Source organism: Eubalaena glacialis, chromosome 6 (genome assembly GCF_028564815.1).
Source record: "Eubalaena glacialis isolate mEubGla1 chromosome 6, mEubGla1.1.hap2.+ XY, whole genome shotgun sequence".
NCBI classification, from domain to species: Eukaryota; Metazoa; Chordata; class Mammalia; order Artiodactyla; family Balaenidae; genus Eubalaena; species Eubalaena glacialis.
The window spans coordinates 117681769-117700388 of record NC_083721.1 but is presented as its reverse complement, the minus strand read 5'-3'; the positions used below and the strand labels follow the sequence as shown (position 1 = coordinate 117700388).

The 18620-nt window shown below is 39.1% G+C and overlaps 1 protein-coding gene across 1 annotated transcript in view; it reads right to left on the bottom strand.

The window, feature by feature from the left end:
• Positions 1-18620, bottom strand: part of IGSF10 (immunoglobulin superfamily member 10) — a 40755-nt gene that overhangs the window by 8943 nt on the left and 13192 nt on the right. The window contains exons 5-6 of the mRNA XM_061193539.1: positions 4683-8984; positions 3313-4210 (exon numbers count right to left, since the gene is read on the bottom strand). Of these exons, the coding sequence (XP_061049522.1) occupies positions 3313-4210; positions 4683-8984 (5200 nt within the window). The remainder of the gene's footprint in view (positions 1-3312; positions 4211-4682; positions 8985-18620) is intronic.

Sequence of the window (18620 nt, the reverse complement as noted above, 5' to 3'; positions counted from 1 at the left end):
ATATCACTGATGAACATAGGTGCAAAAATCCTGAACAAAATGCTAGCAAACAGAATCCAACAGCACAATAAAAGGATCATACCCCATGATCAAGTGGGATTTATCCCAGGGATGCAAGGATTCTTCAATATACGCAAATTAATCAATGTGATACACCACATTAACCAATTAAGGGATAAAAACCATATGATCATCTCAATAGATGCAGAAAAAGCTTTTGAAAAAATTCAACACCCATTTATGATAAAAACTCTCCAGAAAATGGGCATAGAGGGAACCTACCTCCACATAATAAAGGCCATATATGACAAACCCACAGCAAGCATCATACTCAATGGTGAAAAACTGAAAGCATTTCCACTAGGATCAGGAACAAGACAAGGATGTCCACTCTCGCCACTCTTATTCAACATAGTTTTGGAAGTCCAGGCAATGGCAATCAGAGAAGAAAAAGAAATAAAAGGAATACAAATTGGAAAAGAAGAAGTAAATCTGTCACTGTTTTCTGATGACATGATACTATGCATAGAAAATCCTAAAGATGCCACCAGAAAACTACCAGAGCTAATCAATGAATTTGGTAAAAGTAACAGGGTACAAAATTAATGCGCAGAAATCTCTGGCATTCCTATACACCAGCAACGAAAAATCAGAAAGAGAAATTAAGCAAACACTCCCATTTACCACTGCAACAAAAAGAATAAAATACCTAGGAATAAACCTGCCTAAGGAGGCAAAAGACTTGTACTCAGAAAACTATAAAACACTGATGAAAGAAATCAAAGATGATATAAACAGATGGAGAAATATACCACGTTCTTGGATTGGAAGAATCGATATTGTGAAAATGACTATACTACCCAAAGCAATCTACAGATTCAATGCAATGCCTATCAAACTACCACTGGCATCCTTCACAGAATTAGAACAAAAAAAATTTACAATTTGTATGGAAATACACAAGACCCCAAATAGCCAAAGCAATCTTGAGAAAGAAAAATGGAGTGGGAGGAATCAGGCTCCCTGACTTCAAACTATACCAAAAAGCTACAGTAATCAAAGACAGTATGGTGCTAGCACAAAAACAGAAATATAGGTCAATGGAACAGGATAGAAAGTCCAGAGATAAACCCACGCACCTATGGACCCCTCATCTATGACAAAGGAGGCAAGAATATACAATGGAGAAAAGGCAGCCTCTTCAATACATGGTGCTGGGAAAAGTGGACAGCTACATGTAAAAGAATGAAATTAGAATACTACCTAACACCATACACAAAAATAAACCCCAAATGGATTAAAGACTTAAATGTAAGACCAAGACACTATAAAACTCTTAGAGGAAAACAGGAAAAACACTCTTTGACATAAACCACAGCAAGATCTTTTTTGACCCACCTGCTAGAGTAACAGAAATAACAAAAATAAACAAATGGGACTTAATTAAACTTAAAAGCTTTTGTACAGCAAAGGAAACCATAAACAACACAAAAAGACAACCCTGAGAATGGGAGGAAATATTTGCAAATGAAACAATAAACAAAGGCTTAATCTCCAAAATACACAAACAGCTCATGGAGCTCAATATCAAAAAAACAATCCAGTTAAAAAATGGGCGGAAGACCTAGATAGACATTTCACCAAGGAAGACATATAGATGGCCAAGAGGCACATGAAAAGATGCTCAACATCACTACTTATTAGAGAAATGCAAATCAAAACTACAAGGAGGTATCACCTCACACCAGTCAGAATGGCCATCATCAAAAAAATCTACAAACAAGAAATGCTGGAAAGAGTGTGGTGAAAAGGGGACCCTCCTGTACTGTTGGTGGGAATATAAATTGATAAAACCACTATGGAAAACAGTATGGAGGTTCCTTTAAAAACTAAAAATAGAACTACCATATGACCCAGCAATCCCACTACTGGGCATATACCCTGAGAAAACCATAATTCAAAAAGAGACATGTACCACAATGTTCATTGCAGCACTATTTACAATAGCCAGGACATGGAACCAACCTCAATGTCCATCAACAGATGAATGGATAAAGAAGATGTGGCAAATATATACAATGGAATATTACTTAGCCATGAAAAGAAACAAAACTGAGTTATTTGGAGTGAGGTGGATGGACCTAGAGTCTTGTCTATGGAATCTAAAAAAAAAAAAAAAAAAAAAAAAAATGGTACTGATGAACCTCGTTGCAGGCCAGGAATAAAGAGATAGACATAGAAAATGGACTTGAGGACATGGGGTGGGAGGGCAAAGCTGGGGCGAAGTGAGAGCAACATTAACATATATACACTACCGAACATAAAATAGATAGCTGGTGGGAAGCAGCAGCATGGCACAGGGAGATCAGCTCGGTGCTTTGTGATGCCTAGAGGGGTGGGATAGGGAGGATGGGAGGGAGGCTCAAGAGGGAGCTGATATGGGGACATGTGTATGCATGTGGCTCATTCGCTTTGTTGTACAACAGAAACTAACACAGTATTGTGAAGCAGTTATACTCCAATAAGGATCTATTAAAAATAAATTAACACACAAACATATAAAATGGAAATGTTCATTCCCCTCTTTTCTGTCATATTATGAAACATCATTGTATGAAGTCATGTAAATGGCAAAAATTAATACTCATAAACTTATTTTTCAAAGATTTAATCTGTACAGAAAACAGTTAAAAATCACTATTAATATGCCTGTAACAGGAGATATTAGAGAAAGTATGTATGTGTATATAAGTGTCTGACACCGTCAGAGTGATTGGAGGTCCTGAATACATTTCACTTTGTGAAGGCCTTAATATGTTGTGACTTTCATAAAGTGCTTTGCAGTTTTAGGGTAGAATAAATTAAGTATAGATTGCACTAAAATTGAAAATGCTTTACTAGGAGACTCTGAAGAGTGAAATAATGAAGTGCATCTCTCCAGAACTTGATTGCTTTACAACATTCCCTCTTATTTTTGGATAGGAAAATTATAAATACATTTACACAGGTACCATTTTAAAACTGTCACAAGTATGGAAGCAAATGAGATTTTTTATCCTTCTTTTTAACTACATAAACTCAGTAAGAAGCTGGCCCTTAGAGTATGGCATGTAAGAAACTTGGTTTTTATATAATTTGTATTATTTTGTATTAGTCTCAAAACGATTAGGTTTTCTTTAGAGCAAGTTACTTTCCTGTGCAGAGTCTGTGTGCTCTCTAACACTGCTGCTACTCTCGCTCTACCCCTTTTGCCAGTTCAGAAGTTGTACAGCTAAATAAAGAAGATAATCTCAACAGAAAGGTATGGTTTACCTGTGCCACTGGTTGACGACAGCCTTGGATGGTAGCTTCCAGATTATTTTCGGTTTCGGCTCCCCAATGGCTGAGCAGTTCAGTAGTAATTTGTCCCCCAGATTCACCTCCGTCCATTTCTGGGATGCAAATTCTATCCTGGGGATGGTCTCTCGTTCTTCCACTGTAAGAATTACCACCCTTCTCTCTGAGCCAGTGGAGCTGGTAGCAATGCATTCATAAGTGCCCCGGTCTGAAGAGGCTATGTTTCTTATAAACAGAGTTCCATTTGAAAATAAGAACTTGGAATTGATGAACTGTAATGGTTTCACTTCGGTGCCATCAGAGAGGACCCAGTGAACACCCGGCTGAGGAGTTCCTTTTGCAGTACAGGGCAGTTTCAAATTTTCGCCCCAAGTCCCTGCAATAACTTGCCTCTTTTGTTCTAGAATAACAGGTGGGGCCGCAATAACTTGTATTTTAACCAGCAGTGCATCCTGGCCCACTGGGTTGCTGGCCAGGCATTTGTAAAAGCCCCTGTCATAAATGCTGAGATTGTGGATGACCAGCGTTCCGTCAGATGTCACCAGGGCCTGCCTATTCCCCTCGGATGATTCAGAGACCACTGTCTGGTTTGCAAGAATCCAGGAAATTGTAGGCCTGGGCCTGCCTTCAGCTCTGCACTTCAGTTCCACTGTGCTTCCGGAATGGGCTGTGATCTCCTTAGTATGTCTCTCCAGGATCCTGGGGGGATAGGAAACCACGGACAAGGTGACGTGAAGGCGGTCTGTGCCAAGTGGATTGGATGCTGAGCACAGGTACTGTCCTCGGTCCTGGATGTCCACCCTCTGTATGGACAGGGTACCATTGGGGAGCACCTGGAACCTGCTGTTCTGTTTCCTTTTAGAAAAATCAAGTCCTGATAAGAAGAAAGAAATTTATAGCCATAGGTCATCAAAGTTTAGATGGCAAACATAAGTTGCTCACGTGGAAGTCTCAAGAGGAAAGCTATCTTTTTGTTAGGCTACTGAGAAAAAATATATTTAAAATTAAGACACCTAGTCTTCAGATTACTCAAGTTATTTCTGGATTATTTTTTTTAAAAACCCTAATTTTAATGTAAAAGCCAGATGCTTCAACACAATGACCATTCACAATTTCTTTGGATCTGCTTTCAAAGCATTTCAAAAAAATGGTCTTAGCATATGTTTTAAAACCTTCTAATGAGCAAAAAGCCATGCATATATCAAATAAGGATATTAATTGGTTGAGTCTTGGAGAAATCTGATGTTGATGTTGATTATTTGGATCCATAACCCCGAAACATAACACAATGTTTTCCTTGTTTTGTAACTAAAGAAGATGAAGCGTAAAGAAACAGTTTCAAATACCTGATGAGACTCTGGTCCAGTGGATAGTGGGCATGGGATTCCCAACAGCTTCACAAGGAAGAAAGGCATCTGAGTTAGCTGGAACAGTAAAACTTGCCGCTCTTCCTCCAACTATTCTGGGCCTTTCAAATATAGTCCTAGATAAAGAATCAAAGGGAAGGAATTTGGAAGTTGTTATTTTTTGAATTGGTGTCTTATCGAAGCTACTTTTCTTTGCATTCTTCTGTATATCCCAGTTTGAAGCATGAGTAGTGTCCTCTGGCAGATCTGGAGTGGGCAGTATGCTCACTACTGGCTTTCTGACCTTTTCAGCCATTTCTGGGTGTGACTTGTGCCAAACGTGGTTTTCTGACCAGGGAGAGGGAGTCAACTTAGAATTCTGTGATTTAGCTGTTATTAGTGCTGGCATAGGAGTAGAACGTAACAGATTGGAGTAGATAAAGTGGGTGATTCCAGTTGTGAACTTGGCATTTGGGTGAGTTTGGGGAGATGTTACTGCTAATTGCTCTGGATGAGCATTGTGCTTTGAGGATTCATGTGACTTGACCATTGTACGTGTCATCATCCTGAAAATGGGAGTTGCCATATTGTCAGCAACTGCACTTTGCTTACTCAAGGGAGGGGAGGTGGGAATTGGCATTGGAGTGGCACTGGCGCTCAGGAAGGGTGGCACGGTTGAGTGTCTAAGGATTGTGTTCCTAGTGGTGGTACTCTGGTGTAGTTTGCTGGACAAAGTGGTTTCAGAAGCAGCTGTGCTCTTCAAAGTCTGACTATTTTTCTTGGGTGGTTCTTCAAGTACATCTGTCAGATTAAAGGTTCTTGGATGAAGACCAATCGTGCTTGAAATTTCTTTTATGTTTTCTAGAAGAGAATGAGTGAAAGCAGACACACTGGGTTTGGTTGAAGTTTCAGCTGCTGTTAGAACAGGAATTGTCACAGTGGTGGGTGTAATGAAGCCAGAAATCTGGCTGGGAGAGTTATTTGGGTCATTCCTATTCTTTTGAGGCTCCTTAAGTCTTTGTACTTTTCGTGCCCTGGGTCTGGCTATTTGGGCTTTGTTGATAATGATAGATGCAGGGGCAGTAGGAGTAGTTGTCAGCATGGCTGTTGGCAGTGATATGAAATCTGTACTTGATTCTTTGCTTGAGCTACTAGGAGGTGTAGGGTAAACAGGTGGGAAGGGCATCTCCTTCATTGTTGGGAGACTTATACGACTGTGTGTTTTAGTGGTACTGTGGTGAGTTGTAGCTGATGTTGCGGATGGAATTTGCATCACACTTGCTGAGAGTGTTGTGAAATGGAAGGGGGAAACTTCATCTGTGGGTAAAGCAGGAGATATTTTAGGAAGCACCAAGTCTGTGCTTTTTTGTGAACCAAATTTTTGCTGATTCTTTAGCTTTTCTTTTTGGATATGGTTATTTACAAAGATATGATGCCAGGGAAATTTCCTTCTTGAAAATCTTGTAATGGCTATAGTAGTAGGCATAGGTGGCTTGATGGTGGGACCTGGAAGTGGCGATACAATCACTGAATCTCTTTTAGCTTCACTGGCTTTAGACACGCTTGGGTAACTAATATTTGTTGCATGAGTCATAACTGCACAAGTTGGAGTCACTTGTGTACTTTCAGCACTGAAATATTTTATTGTCGGTGTTGTTTTCTCAACATCTACATCTGTTTTTTTCTCAAATAGTAATGATGGATTGTGGACTAGAGTTGTAGATTCTTCTGCTATGACTCTGGCAATTTTAGCTTCAGGGAGGGTGACGGGGGAAGACCTTGGAAAAGGCAATGCTGCTGCAGCAGTGGTGAGTCTTTCTCTGGGAGAACAGGATGGGCATACCACATTGTGCTCTGTGGCTGAAAATGCAGTGGTTCTTTCTACAGAAGAACCTCTGAGTGTTGGCCTCACAAAGCTGTATCCATGCTGTCGGAAAATTGGAGTTCGCCCCCTGCTCCAAATTTTCCTCCGTCTTCCAGAGTGTCTGGACAGTGGAGTGTTAATTGTACTATTTCTAGGAATGTGTAACTGCAAATGAGCAGCAATGTGTGGGTCCGAAGGGAGCTTAGAGGTGTTAGGTTTTTGAGTAACATGAGAATGGGAACGATGGCTCCAGGGTTCGCTGACTCCTATTACAGACGTCTGATGACTATTCGTGGCATTTACTGATCCTAAAAATACATCAGCTTTGCTGTTAGCACTACCCAGAATTTGGATATGGACATCTTTGATTGTAGTAGCCCCCACTGTTAACGGGGGTGCACTTTGCAAATGCTCTCTTTTTCTCTCCATGTCGTCAGCATCCTGAAATTGACTTGCTTCAGGTAGTAGAGGAAAGATAGTAGATAAATTTCGGTTGGTTGTGCCTTGCATTTTGCTTGATGTGGTTGCGTTCATATTCTTTGACATGGCTTTAGTTTTAATAGTAGTAGATGGTTTGAAATCTCTTGGTTTTTCAGGCGGTAGTATCTGTGGACTCACAATTGGGGAGACTTGGGCGCCAGCAGTTATACTTGTCACAGGGCTATCAGATGATTTTCTGGAATCAGCAGTCACTGTCCTTGCCAGAACACTGGGAGCTTTAGTCGCCAGGACCATAAATTCCTCATTTGGAGGGAGCATGCCTGATGAGTCTACTTCCTCACCAGGTGTTTCCAGGAGTTGGGTGACCAGTGGAGGTGGCTTTGTTATGGTATTTTCTCGCTTCTCTGGCATAATATTCTTTTTAGCTTTCTCCAGTAGTGCTGCCCAGTGTTGTGGGTCAATTCTCCGGGCAGAGGGAGGGAACTGCCTCCTGGGCTCTCTGAAACGTCGGTTGTTTGCATCTCCATGCCGCTGGGCTATTAACACCCCATGCTTAGGATTCTTACTTGTGATTGAGACTTGTTTTCCAGCCTCAGCCCTCACTGGAGCAGATGTGGGGAGTTGTGCAGCTGGTGGGTCCTTAAGCTGAGCAATGGCATTGGGCTCATCAAACCCAGATCCATCTGTTTCTACATTATGCTCCACTGGCTGTTGCCCTTTTATTTTGACTGAAACTTTGTTAATTAAAAAATCGATCCCTGATGGGTTGGCTGCTACACAACGATAATGACCCTGGTCTTTTTGAGTCGCCTGTAATATTCTTAACGTGCCATTGTTAAGAATTTGCTTATCTCTTGAGGACTGATGGAGCACAGTGTTTCCTGGAAGAACCCAGCTGACAGAGGCATCTGGGATACCCGTAGAATGGCATGGAAGGTCAAGTGTTTCACCAATGGAAACTATATGACGAGCTCCATTTTCCTGATAAGCTTCTATGTAGGGCTCTACCACGGTAATCCTATAGGTGAGAATATCTGCGTCATCGTAATTGGTGCTTATGCAGTGGTATATGCCTGTGTCAAAACTATCAGCCATCTGGAGTTCCAGTTTTCCACTTTTGTCTATCAGGACTCGTCCATCCTCACTAACGTAAGGGGCTCTCACTTTACTTCCATCAGCTAGAAGCCACTCCAGTTGTGGGGGAGGGTCTCCTTGGCTGGGGCAATCTAGGTCAATGGTCCCACCGACCAAAACAGTGCGTTCCCGCTTAGTATTGTTATCCCTGGAAATCATGGTCCAATTATGTTTCTCTGGCTTCATCTCTGCCCTTGGTAAAGTGACTTGGGCATCGCTGGAGTACTGGATCTGCAATGTACTGAGTGTGGTGGCAGTTCTGTTTAGCTGCAAGGAAATTTGGTCTTGCATTAACCAAGAGGGATCTGCTCTGAGATCAGCCTCGATGTTGGTAAAGATGTCTTCAGGCTTCAGTACCACCTGTTTATATTTGTAGCAGAGTTGTGGTGTTTCAGTGAGCAAGTGGCTCCTTTCTAGGATCAGAGGAGAGTCACTGTACAAAGCCAGCACTTTCCACACTGGCTGAATGTGACTGTAATCTATGTTACACACCAGAAATGTTGAAAATGATGCATTTAGCATGATGTAGTCATTTTCTGCAGTGAATGCAGTGGATGATGTTGTTGAGGGCTTTTGGATACTGCAGGTCATGTTAGCTTCATTTCCAGACTGGTCTGTCATATTCAAAGTCAGGGAGCCAAAGGGTGCCATGAAATCTTGGGGAGAGATGGACACAGAAACACTATCTTCCAGAATAGTCAGGCTCTTCAATTTCAGGGAGGGGTCAATGGTTGGCTTGGCACACAGGAAAGCTGCAGCTGGGACCATAACTAAGGGCCTGCCTTTAGAGGTCCTGGGGTTCATGCAACGTGGACATTGCTGAGGACTGGAAGGACTTCTGTCTTTTTTGCATTTTATTATATCTAGAAAAAATGACAATTGAATTATTGCCAGTTGTGGCTTCTTTATGAATTAACATTTAAACATTTTGAATAAGTAGCTTTTGCTAGAATTTAAAACAACAATTTAGAAATTTTAGTGTTTCATCCTTTTTTTTTTTTTTGTCTTTGGATTGATTTCTGAAAACAAATTGTCTATATACCCGGCCACAATATCATATCCATAGGCACAAGGACTTTGTCTGTCTTGTTCACTGTTATATTTCCCATGCCTATAAAGTACCTGATATATATATATTTGGTACTCAGTAAATATTAGTTGAATAAATAGTTTCCTTATCTAGGGAAACAAAATGCTATGCTTATGTTTGTCGCTTTTTATTAACTTATTTATTATTGAGTTCTGTTTCCCCATTTTAATGTTTTAAGACTCAGAGACCTTCACTGTCCTTTAAATGGTAACCTGTTTGATAAATTACCATTTATAAGTCCTTGGATATCATTAAGAACTCAAGTTTCTGTCCATTACCAAAAAGAACAATGAGTGAATTACAAGGTATCTTGGTGTGGTCTAGCTTGGCCGCAGTAGGAATAGAGACAACAAGATGGTTGCAGGAGATAATGAAGTCGGTAGAACCAATCAATAAGAGGTGAGGATGTGGTTGAACAGAGAGGGTGATTAAGAAGAAGAGTGAAGGAGGACACGGTATGACTTTGGTAACTGAGGTAGACTCAATGGAGGAGGATCAAGTTTAATGGGGAGAGAGGAACATTGTGCCCAAGCAACGGAGCAGCCCATTAAAGGACTGACATTTTGGTGAAGTCAGAAGCCTGAAAAATCTTATAGCTCTTGGACCACCCTAAGCCTTTGCGAATCATAGAAACCTCCTCTTTCAGGTATTCAGATATCATGTACCTGGTCATTTAAAAATACAGCTCTGGTGAGCCTATTTAAAATGGCTGGTCACTGCAATACTTGATAAGAGGTATGGAGATTTACCTCCTACAAAATACAGCCAGGGACTTCCATCCTGTTCCATATCATGCATTAGACACAGCATTTAAAAGAAGCATTGTACTTCTTAGAAGATATCATTTGACAGAGTGGCCAGACAGGGTCAAATCACCTTCCCGTGTGTGCATGATTCCTCTCAAAGGCTTGAGAAAATCTCTTTGACCAATGACTCCAAACCCTTCAGTGTGTACTTCAATGTTACAGGCAATGCCACATATATCTGGCTACTCAGCATTCTTCAGCAAATTTTAAAGTCCCAACTTACATAGAGGAGGTAGCTGGCAAGCCTGCAAACCTCTTTGAGCACTCATAAGAGGCTCTTCTCAACCACCCACTTAACCAACAGCTGTGACCTTTTACCTACTTCCCAGTACCCTGGGCTCAAACCCTGCTATAGCAAAAAACATGGCAGACTTCTGGCTTAATTAAACCTCATCACAGAATTATGATCCTATCTTGGTTTGATTATTGCTCGGCCCTGGACATCAGGTATTTTACCTCAGTTGCAAATCTGATCATGTCATTTACATTCTCTCCACCACACTCAGTTCCATTCACACAGAAACGCTTTCCATTCCTCAACTCTGCCATGCCCTATCAAACTCAGGCATATGTTGTCCCTCCTACTTCCAGTACACTTGCTGTCTGATAGGCCCTCTTCTGTCACTGCCTAACTACTTACCTCCTTCATTACCCAGCCAGAAGAGTGCTACTTCTGGGTGGGCTCTCTTCCTTTTGTTCTCCTGGTACCTTCCACTTCTCCTATCCTAGCCCTCATTGCCCACTAGTAGAGAGACTTGTCTAGTTGTCTGTCTTCCCACAAGACTGTAAGCCCATTACTTGTTGATCTGTGTGTCCCAACCCTGGCAAAGGGATGGTCAGGAAAGGTTACAGGAAGGAAGGAAGGGCAGCCTAATTCTAAGACCACATTTCTTCCACATTTTAGCTTATAAATTGTGTTGTGCAACTGAAGGTGTTTACAGTAGTGGCTGACCAGCTGGCAATCTTGATATAGCTACCACTGCTTGCACACACACAAATACTGTTATAGCTGTTGATATTTACATATATTGTTTTCTCTTCAATTGAGTTACATGCACTGCTGGTATTACGTATATTGTTTGCCACTTAAAATGTTTCTGTTAAGATAACACTATGCTTGGCATTACGATAAGAAGTTATTATGCATATAGAAAGGCCTGGAAACAGAAGCAGGACATAAATTTAATATTTGTGAAATAAGTGTTTGTCAGAGAAATGGCCACAAACCCATATTTCATAGAAAAGCAGCACCTAGAGCTTTGTGGAACCTAAGAATGGAGGCTACCCAAAAATAGATGAAGCTGTGTTACATTTAACTACTGAGATATGTGCAAAAGGACTGCCAAGTGAGCCAACTGAAGGTATGAGAAACTGTCAATCTCTTAGTATAGGTGGAAAAAATGTCAAAGTAGAAGTTGATGTGACTGACTTATGAGTCTCACAGAATGATCATTAAGGAATCTCAGTCAATGGAGAACACTTGATTGTTTAGACACGACCAAAAAATGTTAGCACTAATGGGTTTGGCTCATTATATATAATGAATGAATATATGTAACACAATAATAGTGGGGGAATTTAACACCCCACTTTCATCAATGGACAGATCATTCAGACAGAAAATCAATAAGGAAACACAGGCCTTAAATGACACATTAGACCAGATGGACTTAACTGATATTTATAGAGCATTCCATCCAAAAACGGCAGAATACACATTCCTCTCAAATGCACATGGAACATTCTCCAGGACTGATCACATGCTGGGCCACAAAGCAAGCCTTGGTACATTTAAGAAAATTGAACAGTATCAAGTATCTTTTCCGCCCAAAACACTAGGAGATTAGAAATCAACAACAAGAAAAAACTGTAAAAAACACAAACAGCTGGAGGCTAAAAAATATGCTACTAAACAACCAATGGATCACTGAAGAAATCAAAGAGGAAATCAAAAATACCTAGAGTCAAATGAAAACAAAAGTACAACGATCCAAAACCTATAGGATGCAGCAAAAGCAGTTCTAAGGGGGACGTTTATAGCAATACAATCCTAGGAAACAAGAAAAATCCCAAATAAAAAACGTAACCTTACAGCTAAAGCAAATGGAGAAAGAAGAATGAACAAAACCCAAAGTTAGTAGAAGGAAAGAAATCATAAAGATCAGAGCAGAGAGGGCAGACAGCAGAAGCAAGAAGAACTACAATCCTGCAGCCTGTGGAACAAAAACCACATTCACAGAAAGACACACAGGATGAAAAGGCAGAGGGCTATGTACCAGATGAAGGAACAAAATAAAACCCCAGAAAAACAACTAAATGAAGTGGCGATAGGCAACCTTCCAGAAAAAGAATTCAAAATAATGATAGTGAAGGTGATCCACGACCTCGGAAAAAGAATGGAAGCAAAGATCGAGGAGATGCAAGAAGTGTTTAACAAAGACCTAGAAGAATTAAAGAACAAACAAACAGATGAAAAATACACTAGAAGGAATCAATAGCAGAATAACTGAGGCAGAAGAACGGATAAGTGACCTGGAAGACAGAATGGTGAAACTCACTGCTGCGAAACAGAATAAAGAAAAAAGAATGAAAAGAAATGAAGACAGCCTAGGAGACCCCGGGACAACATTAAACGCAACAACATTCGCATTATAGGGGTCCCAGAAGGAAAAGAGAGAGAGAAAGGACCTGAGAAAATATTTGAAGAGATTATAGTCGAAAATTTCCCTAACATGGGAAAGGAAATAGCCACCCAAGTCCAGGAAGCGCAGAGAGTCCCATACAGGATAAACCCAAGGAGAAACACGCTGAGACACATAGTAATCAAATTGGCAAAAATTAAAGACAAAGAAAAATTACTGAAAGCAGCAAGGGAAAAATGACAAATAATATACAAGGGAACTCCCATAAGGCTAACAGCTGATTTCTCAGCAGAAACTCTACAAGCCAGAACAGAGTGGCATGATATACTTAAAGTGATGAAAGAGAAGAACCTACAACCAAGATTACTCTACCCAGCAAGGATCTCATTCAGATTTGATGGAGAAGTCAAAAGCTTTTCAGACAAGCAAAAGCTAAGAGAATTCAGCACCACCAAACCAGCTCTACAACAAATGATAAAGGAACTTCTCTAAGTGGGAAACACAAGAGAAGAAAAGGACCTACAAAAACAAACCCAAAACAATTAAGAAAATGGTCATAGGAACATACATATCAATAATTACCTTAAACGTGAATGGATTAAATGCTCCAACCAAAAGACACAGGCTTGCTGAATGGATACAAAAACAAGACCATATATATGCTGTCTACAAGAGACCCACTTCAGACCTAGGGACACATACAGACTGAAAGTGAGGAGATAGAAAAAGATATTCCATGCAAATGGAAATCAAAAGAAAGCTGGAGTAGCAATACTCATATTAGATAAGATAGACTTTAAAATAAAGAATGTTACAAGAGACAAGGAAGGACACTACATAATGATCAAGGGATCAATCCAAGAAAAAGATATAACAATTATAAATATATATGCACCCAACATAGGAGCACCTCAATACATAAGGCAACTGCTAACAGCTCTAAAAGAGGAAATCGACAGTAACACAATAATAGTGGGGGACTTTAACACCTCACTTACACCAATCAACAGATTATCCAAACAGAAAATTAATAAGAAAACACAGCTTTAAATGACACAATAGACCAGACAGATTTAATTGATATTTATAGGACATTCCATCCAAAAACAGCAGATTACACTTTCCTCTCAAGTGCGCACGGAACATTCTCCAGGATAGATCACATCTTGGGTCTCAAATCTAGCCTCAGTAAATTTAAGAAAATTGAAATCATATCAAGCATCTTTTCTGACCACAACACTATGAGATTAGAAATCAATTTCAGGGAAAAAAACAAAAAAAACACAAACACATGGACACTAACAATACGTTACTAAGTAACCAAGAGATCACTGAAGAAATCAAAGAGGAAATCAAAATATACCTAGAGACAAATGACAATGAAAACACGATGATCCAAAACCTATGGGATGCAGCAAAAGCAGTTCTCAGAGGGAAGTTTATAGCTATACAAGCCTACCTCAAGAAACAAGAAAAATCTGAAATAAACAATCTAACCTTACACCTAAAGGAACTAAAGAAGAACAAACACAACCCAAAGTTAGCAGAAGGAAAGAAATCATAAAGATCAGATCAGAAATAAATGAAATAGAAACAAAGAAATCAATAGCAAAGATCAATAAAACTAAAAGCTAGTTCTTTGAGAAGATAAACAAAATTGATAAACCATTAGCCAGACTCATCAAGAAAAAGAGGAAGAGGACTCAAATCAATAAAATTAGAAATGAAAAAGGAGAAGTTACAACAGACACCACAGAAATACAAAGCATCCTAAGAGACTACTACAAGCAACTCTATGCCAATAAAATGGACAACCTGGAAGAAATGGACAAATTCTTAGAAAGGTATAACCTTCCAAGACTGAACCAGGAAGAAATAGAAAATATGAACAGACCAATCACAAGTAATGAAATTGAAACTGTGATTAAAAATCTTCCAACACACAGAAGTCCAGGACCAGATGGCTTCACAGGTGAATTCTATCAAACATTTAGAGAAGAGCTAACACCCATCCTTCTCAAACTCTTCCAAAAAATTGCAGAGGAAGGAACACTCCCAAACTCATTCTATGAGGCCACCATCACCCTGATACCAAAACCAGACAAAGATACTACAAAAAAAGAAAATTACAGACCAATATCACTGACGAATATAGATGCAAAAATCCTCAACAAAATACTAGCAAACAGAATCCAACAACACATTAAAAGGATCATACACCATGATCAAGTGGGATTCAACCCAGGGATGCAAGGATTCTTCAATGTACGCAAATCAATCAATGTGATACACCATATTAACAAACTGAAGAATAAAAACCATATGATCATCTCAATAGATGCAGAAAAAGCTTTTGAAAAAATTCAACACCCATTTATGATAAAAACTCTCCAGAAAGTGGGCATACAGGGTCCTACCTCAACATAATAAAGGCCATATATGACAAACGCACAGCAAACATCATTCTCAATGGTGAAAAACTGAAAGCATTTCCTCTAAGATCAGGAACAAGACAAGGATGTCCACTCTCACCACTATTATTCAACATAGTTTTGGAAGTCCTAGCCACGGCAGTCAGAGAAGAAAAAGATATAAAAGGAATACAAATTGGAAAAAAAGAAGTAAAACTGTCACCATTTGCAGATGACATGATACTGTACATAGAGAATGCTAAAGATGCCACCAGAAAACTACTGGAGCTAATCAATGAATTTGGTAAAGTTGCGGGATACAAAATTAATGCACAGAAATCTCTTGCATTCCTATATACTAATGATGAAACATCTGAAAGAGAAATTAAGGAAACACTCCCATTTACCATTGCAACAAAAAGAATAAAATACCTAGGAATAAACCTACCTAGAGAGACAAACGACCTGTATGCAGAAAACCATAAGACACTGATGAAAGAAATGAAAGATGATACCAACAGATGGAGAGATATACCATGTTCTTGGATTGGAAGAATCAATATTGTGAAAATCACTGTACTACCCAAAGCAATCTACAGATTCAATGCAATCCCTATCAAATTACCAATGGCATTTTTTATGGAACTAGAACAAAAAATCTTAAAATTTGTATTGAGACAAAAGACACCAAATAGCCAAAGCAGTCTTGAGGGAAAAAAAGCAGAGCTGGAGGAATCAGACTCCCTGGCTTCAGACTATACTACAAAGCTACAGTAATCAAGATAATATGGTACTGGCACAAAAACAGAAATATAGATCAATGGAACAAGATAGAAAGCCCAGAGATAAACCCACACACCTATGGTCAACTAATCTATGACAATGGAGACAAGGATATACAATGGAGAAAAGACAGTCTCTTCAATAAGTGGCGCTCAGAAAACTGGACAGGTACATGTAAAAGAATGAAATTAGAACACTCCCTAACTCCATACACAAAAATAAACTCAAAATGGATTAAGGACCTAAATGTAAGACCAGACACTATAAAATTCTTAGAGGAAAACATAGGAAGAACACTCTTTGACATAAATCACAGCAAGATCTTTTTTGATCCACCTCCTAGAGTAATGGAAATAAAAACAAAAATAAACAAATGGGACCTAATGAAACTTAAAAACTTTTGCACAGCAAAGGAAACTATAAACAAGACAAAAAAACAACCCTCAGAATGGGAGAAAATATTTGCAAATGAGTCAACGGACAAAGGATTAATCTCCAAATATATAAACAGCTCATGCAGCTCAATATTAAAAAAAAAAAAGTAGCCCAATCAGAAAATGGGCAGAAGATGTAAATAGACATTTCTCCAAACAAGACATACAGATGGCCAAGAGGCACATGAAAAGCTGCTCAACATCACTAATTATTAGAGAAATGCAAATCAAACCTACAATGAGGTATCACCTCACACCAGTTAGAATGGGCATCATCAGAAAATCTACAAACAGCAAATGCTGGAGAGGGTGTGGAGAAAAGGGAACCCTCTTGCACTGTTGGTGGGAATGTAAATTGATACAGCCCCTATGGAGAACAGTATGGAGGTTCCTCAAAGAACTAAAAATAGAATTACCATATGACCCAGCAATCCCACTACTGGGCATATACCCAGAGAAAACCATAATTCAAAAAGACACATGCACCCCAATGTTCATTGCAGCACTATTTACAGTAGCCAGGTCATGGAAGCAACCTAAATGCCCATCGACAGACGAATGGATAAAGAAGATGAGGTACATATATACAATGGAATATTACTCAGCCATAAAAAGGAACGAAATTGGGTCATTTGTAGAGACATGGATGGATCTAGAGACTGTCATACAGAGTGAAGTAAGTCAGAAAGAAAAACAAATATCGTATATTAACACATATATGTGGAACCTAGAAAAATGGTACAGATGAACCAGTTTGCAGGGCAGAAATTGAGACACAGGTCTAGAGAACAAACGTATGGACACCAAGGGGGGAAAGCGGTGGGGGGGTGTGGGGGGGTGCAATGAATTGGGAGATTGGGATTGACATGTATACACTGATGTGTATAAAATGGATGACTAATAAGAACCTGCTGTATAAAAAAATAAAATTCAAAAATTCAAAAAAAAAACACGACTATTAAAAAAAAAAAGATCAGAGCAGAAATAAATGAAATAGAGATGAAGAAAACAATAAAGATCAATGGAATAAAGTCAGTTCTTTGAAAAGATAGACAAAATTGATGAACCTGTAGCCAGACTCATCAAGAAAAAAAGGGAGAGGACTCAAATCAATAAAATTAGAAATGAAAAGCGAGAAGTTACAATGGACACCACAGAAGTACAAAGGCTCCTAAGAGACTACTATCAATACAAGCAACTATATGCCAATAAAATGGACAATGTTGAAGAAATGGACAAATTCTTAGAAGGATACAATCTCCCAAGTCTGACCAGGAAGAAATAGAAAATATGAACAGACAAATCACAAGTACTAAAATTGAAACTGTAATTTTAAAACTCCCAACAAACAAAAGTCCATGACCAGATGGCTTCACAGGCAAATTCTATCAAACATTTAGAGAAGAGTTAACACCTATCCTTTTCAAACTCTTCCAAAAAATCGCAGAGGAATGGAAACTCCCAAACTCATTCTATGAGGCCCCCATCACCCTGAATCATACAAGGATACCACAAAAAAAAAGAAAGAAAATTACAGACCAATATCACTGATGAACATAGATGCAAAAATCCTCAACAAAATACTAGCAAACCGAATCCTACAATACATTAAAAGGATCATACACCACGATCAAGTGGGATATATCCCAGGGATGCAAGGATTTTTTCAATATCTGCAAATCAATCAGTGTGACACATCACATTAACAACTTGAAGAATAAAAACCATATGATCATCTCAATAGATTCAGAAAAAGCTTTTGACAAAATTCAACACCCATTTATGGTGAAAACTCTTCAGGAAGTGGGCATAGAGGGAACATACCTCAACATAATAAAGGCCATATATGACAAACCTACAGCCAACATCATACTCAATGGTGAAAAGCTGAAAGCATTTTCTCTAAGATCAGGAACAAGACAAGGATGTACACTCTCTCCACTTTTATTCAACATAGTTTTGGAAGTCCTAGCCACGGCAATCAGAGAAGAAAAATAAATAAAAGGAATCCAAATTGGAAAAGTTAAAACTGTCACTGTTTGCTGCTGACTTGATACAATACATAGAAAATCCTAAAGGTGCTACCAGAAAACACTAGAGCTCATCAATGAATTCAGGAAAGTTGCAGGATACAAAATTAATACTCAGAAATCTGTTGCATTTCTATACACTAACAATGAAAAATCAGAAAGAAAAATTAAAGAAACAATCCAATTTACCATCGCATCAAGAAGAATAAAATACCTAGGGATAAACGTACCTAAGGAGGCAAAAGAACTGTACTCCAAAAACTATAAGATGCTGATGAAAGAAATGGAAGATGGCACAAACAT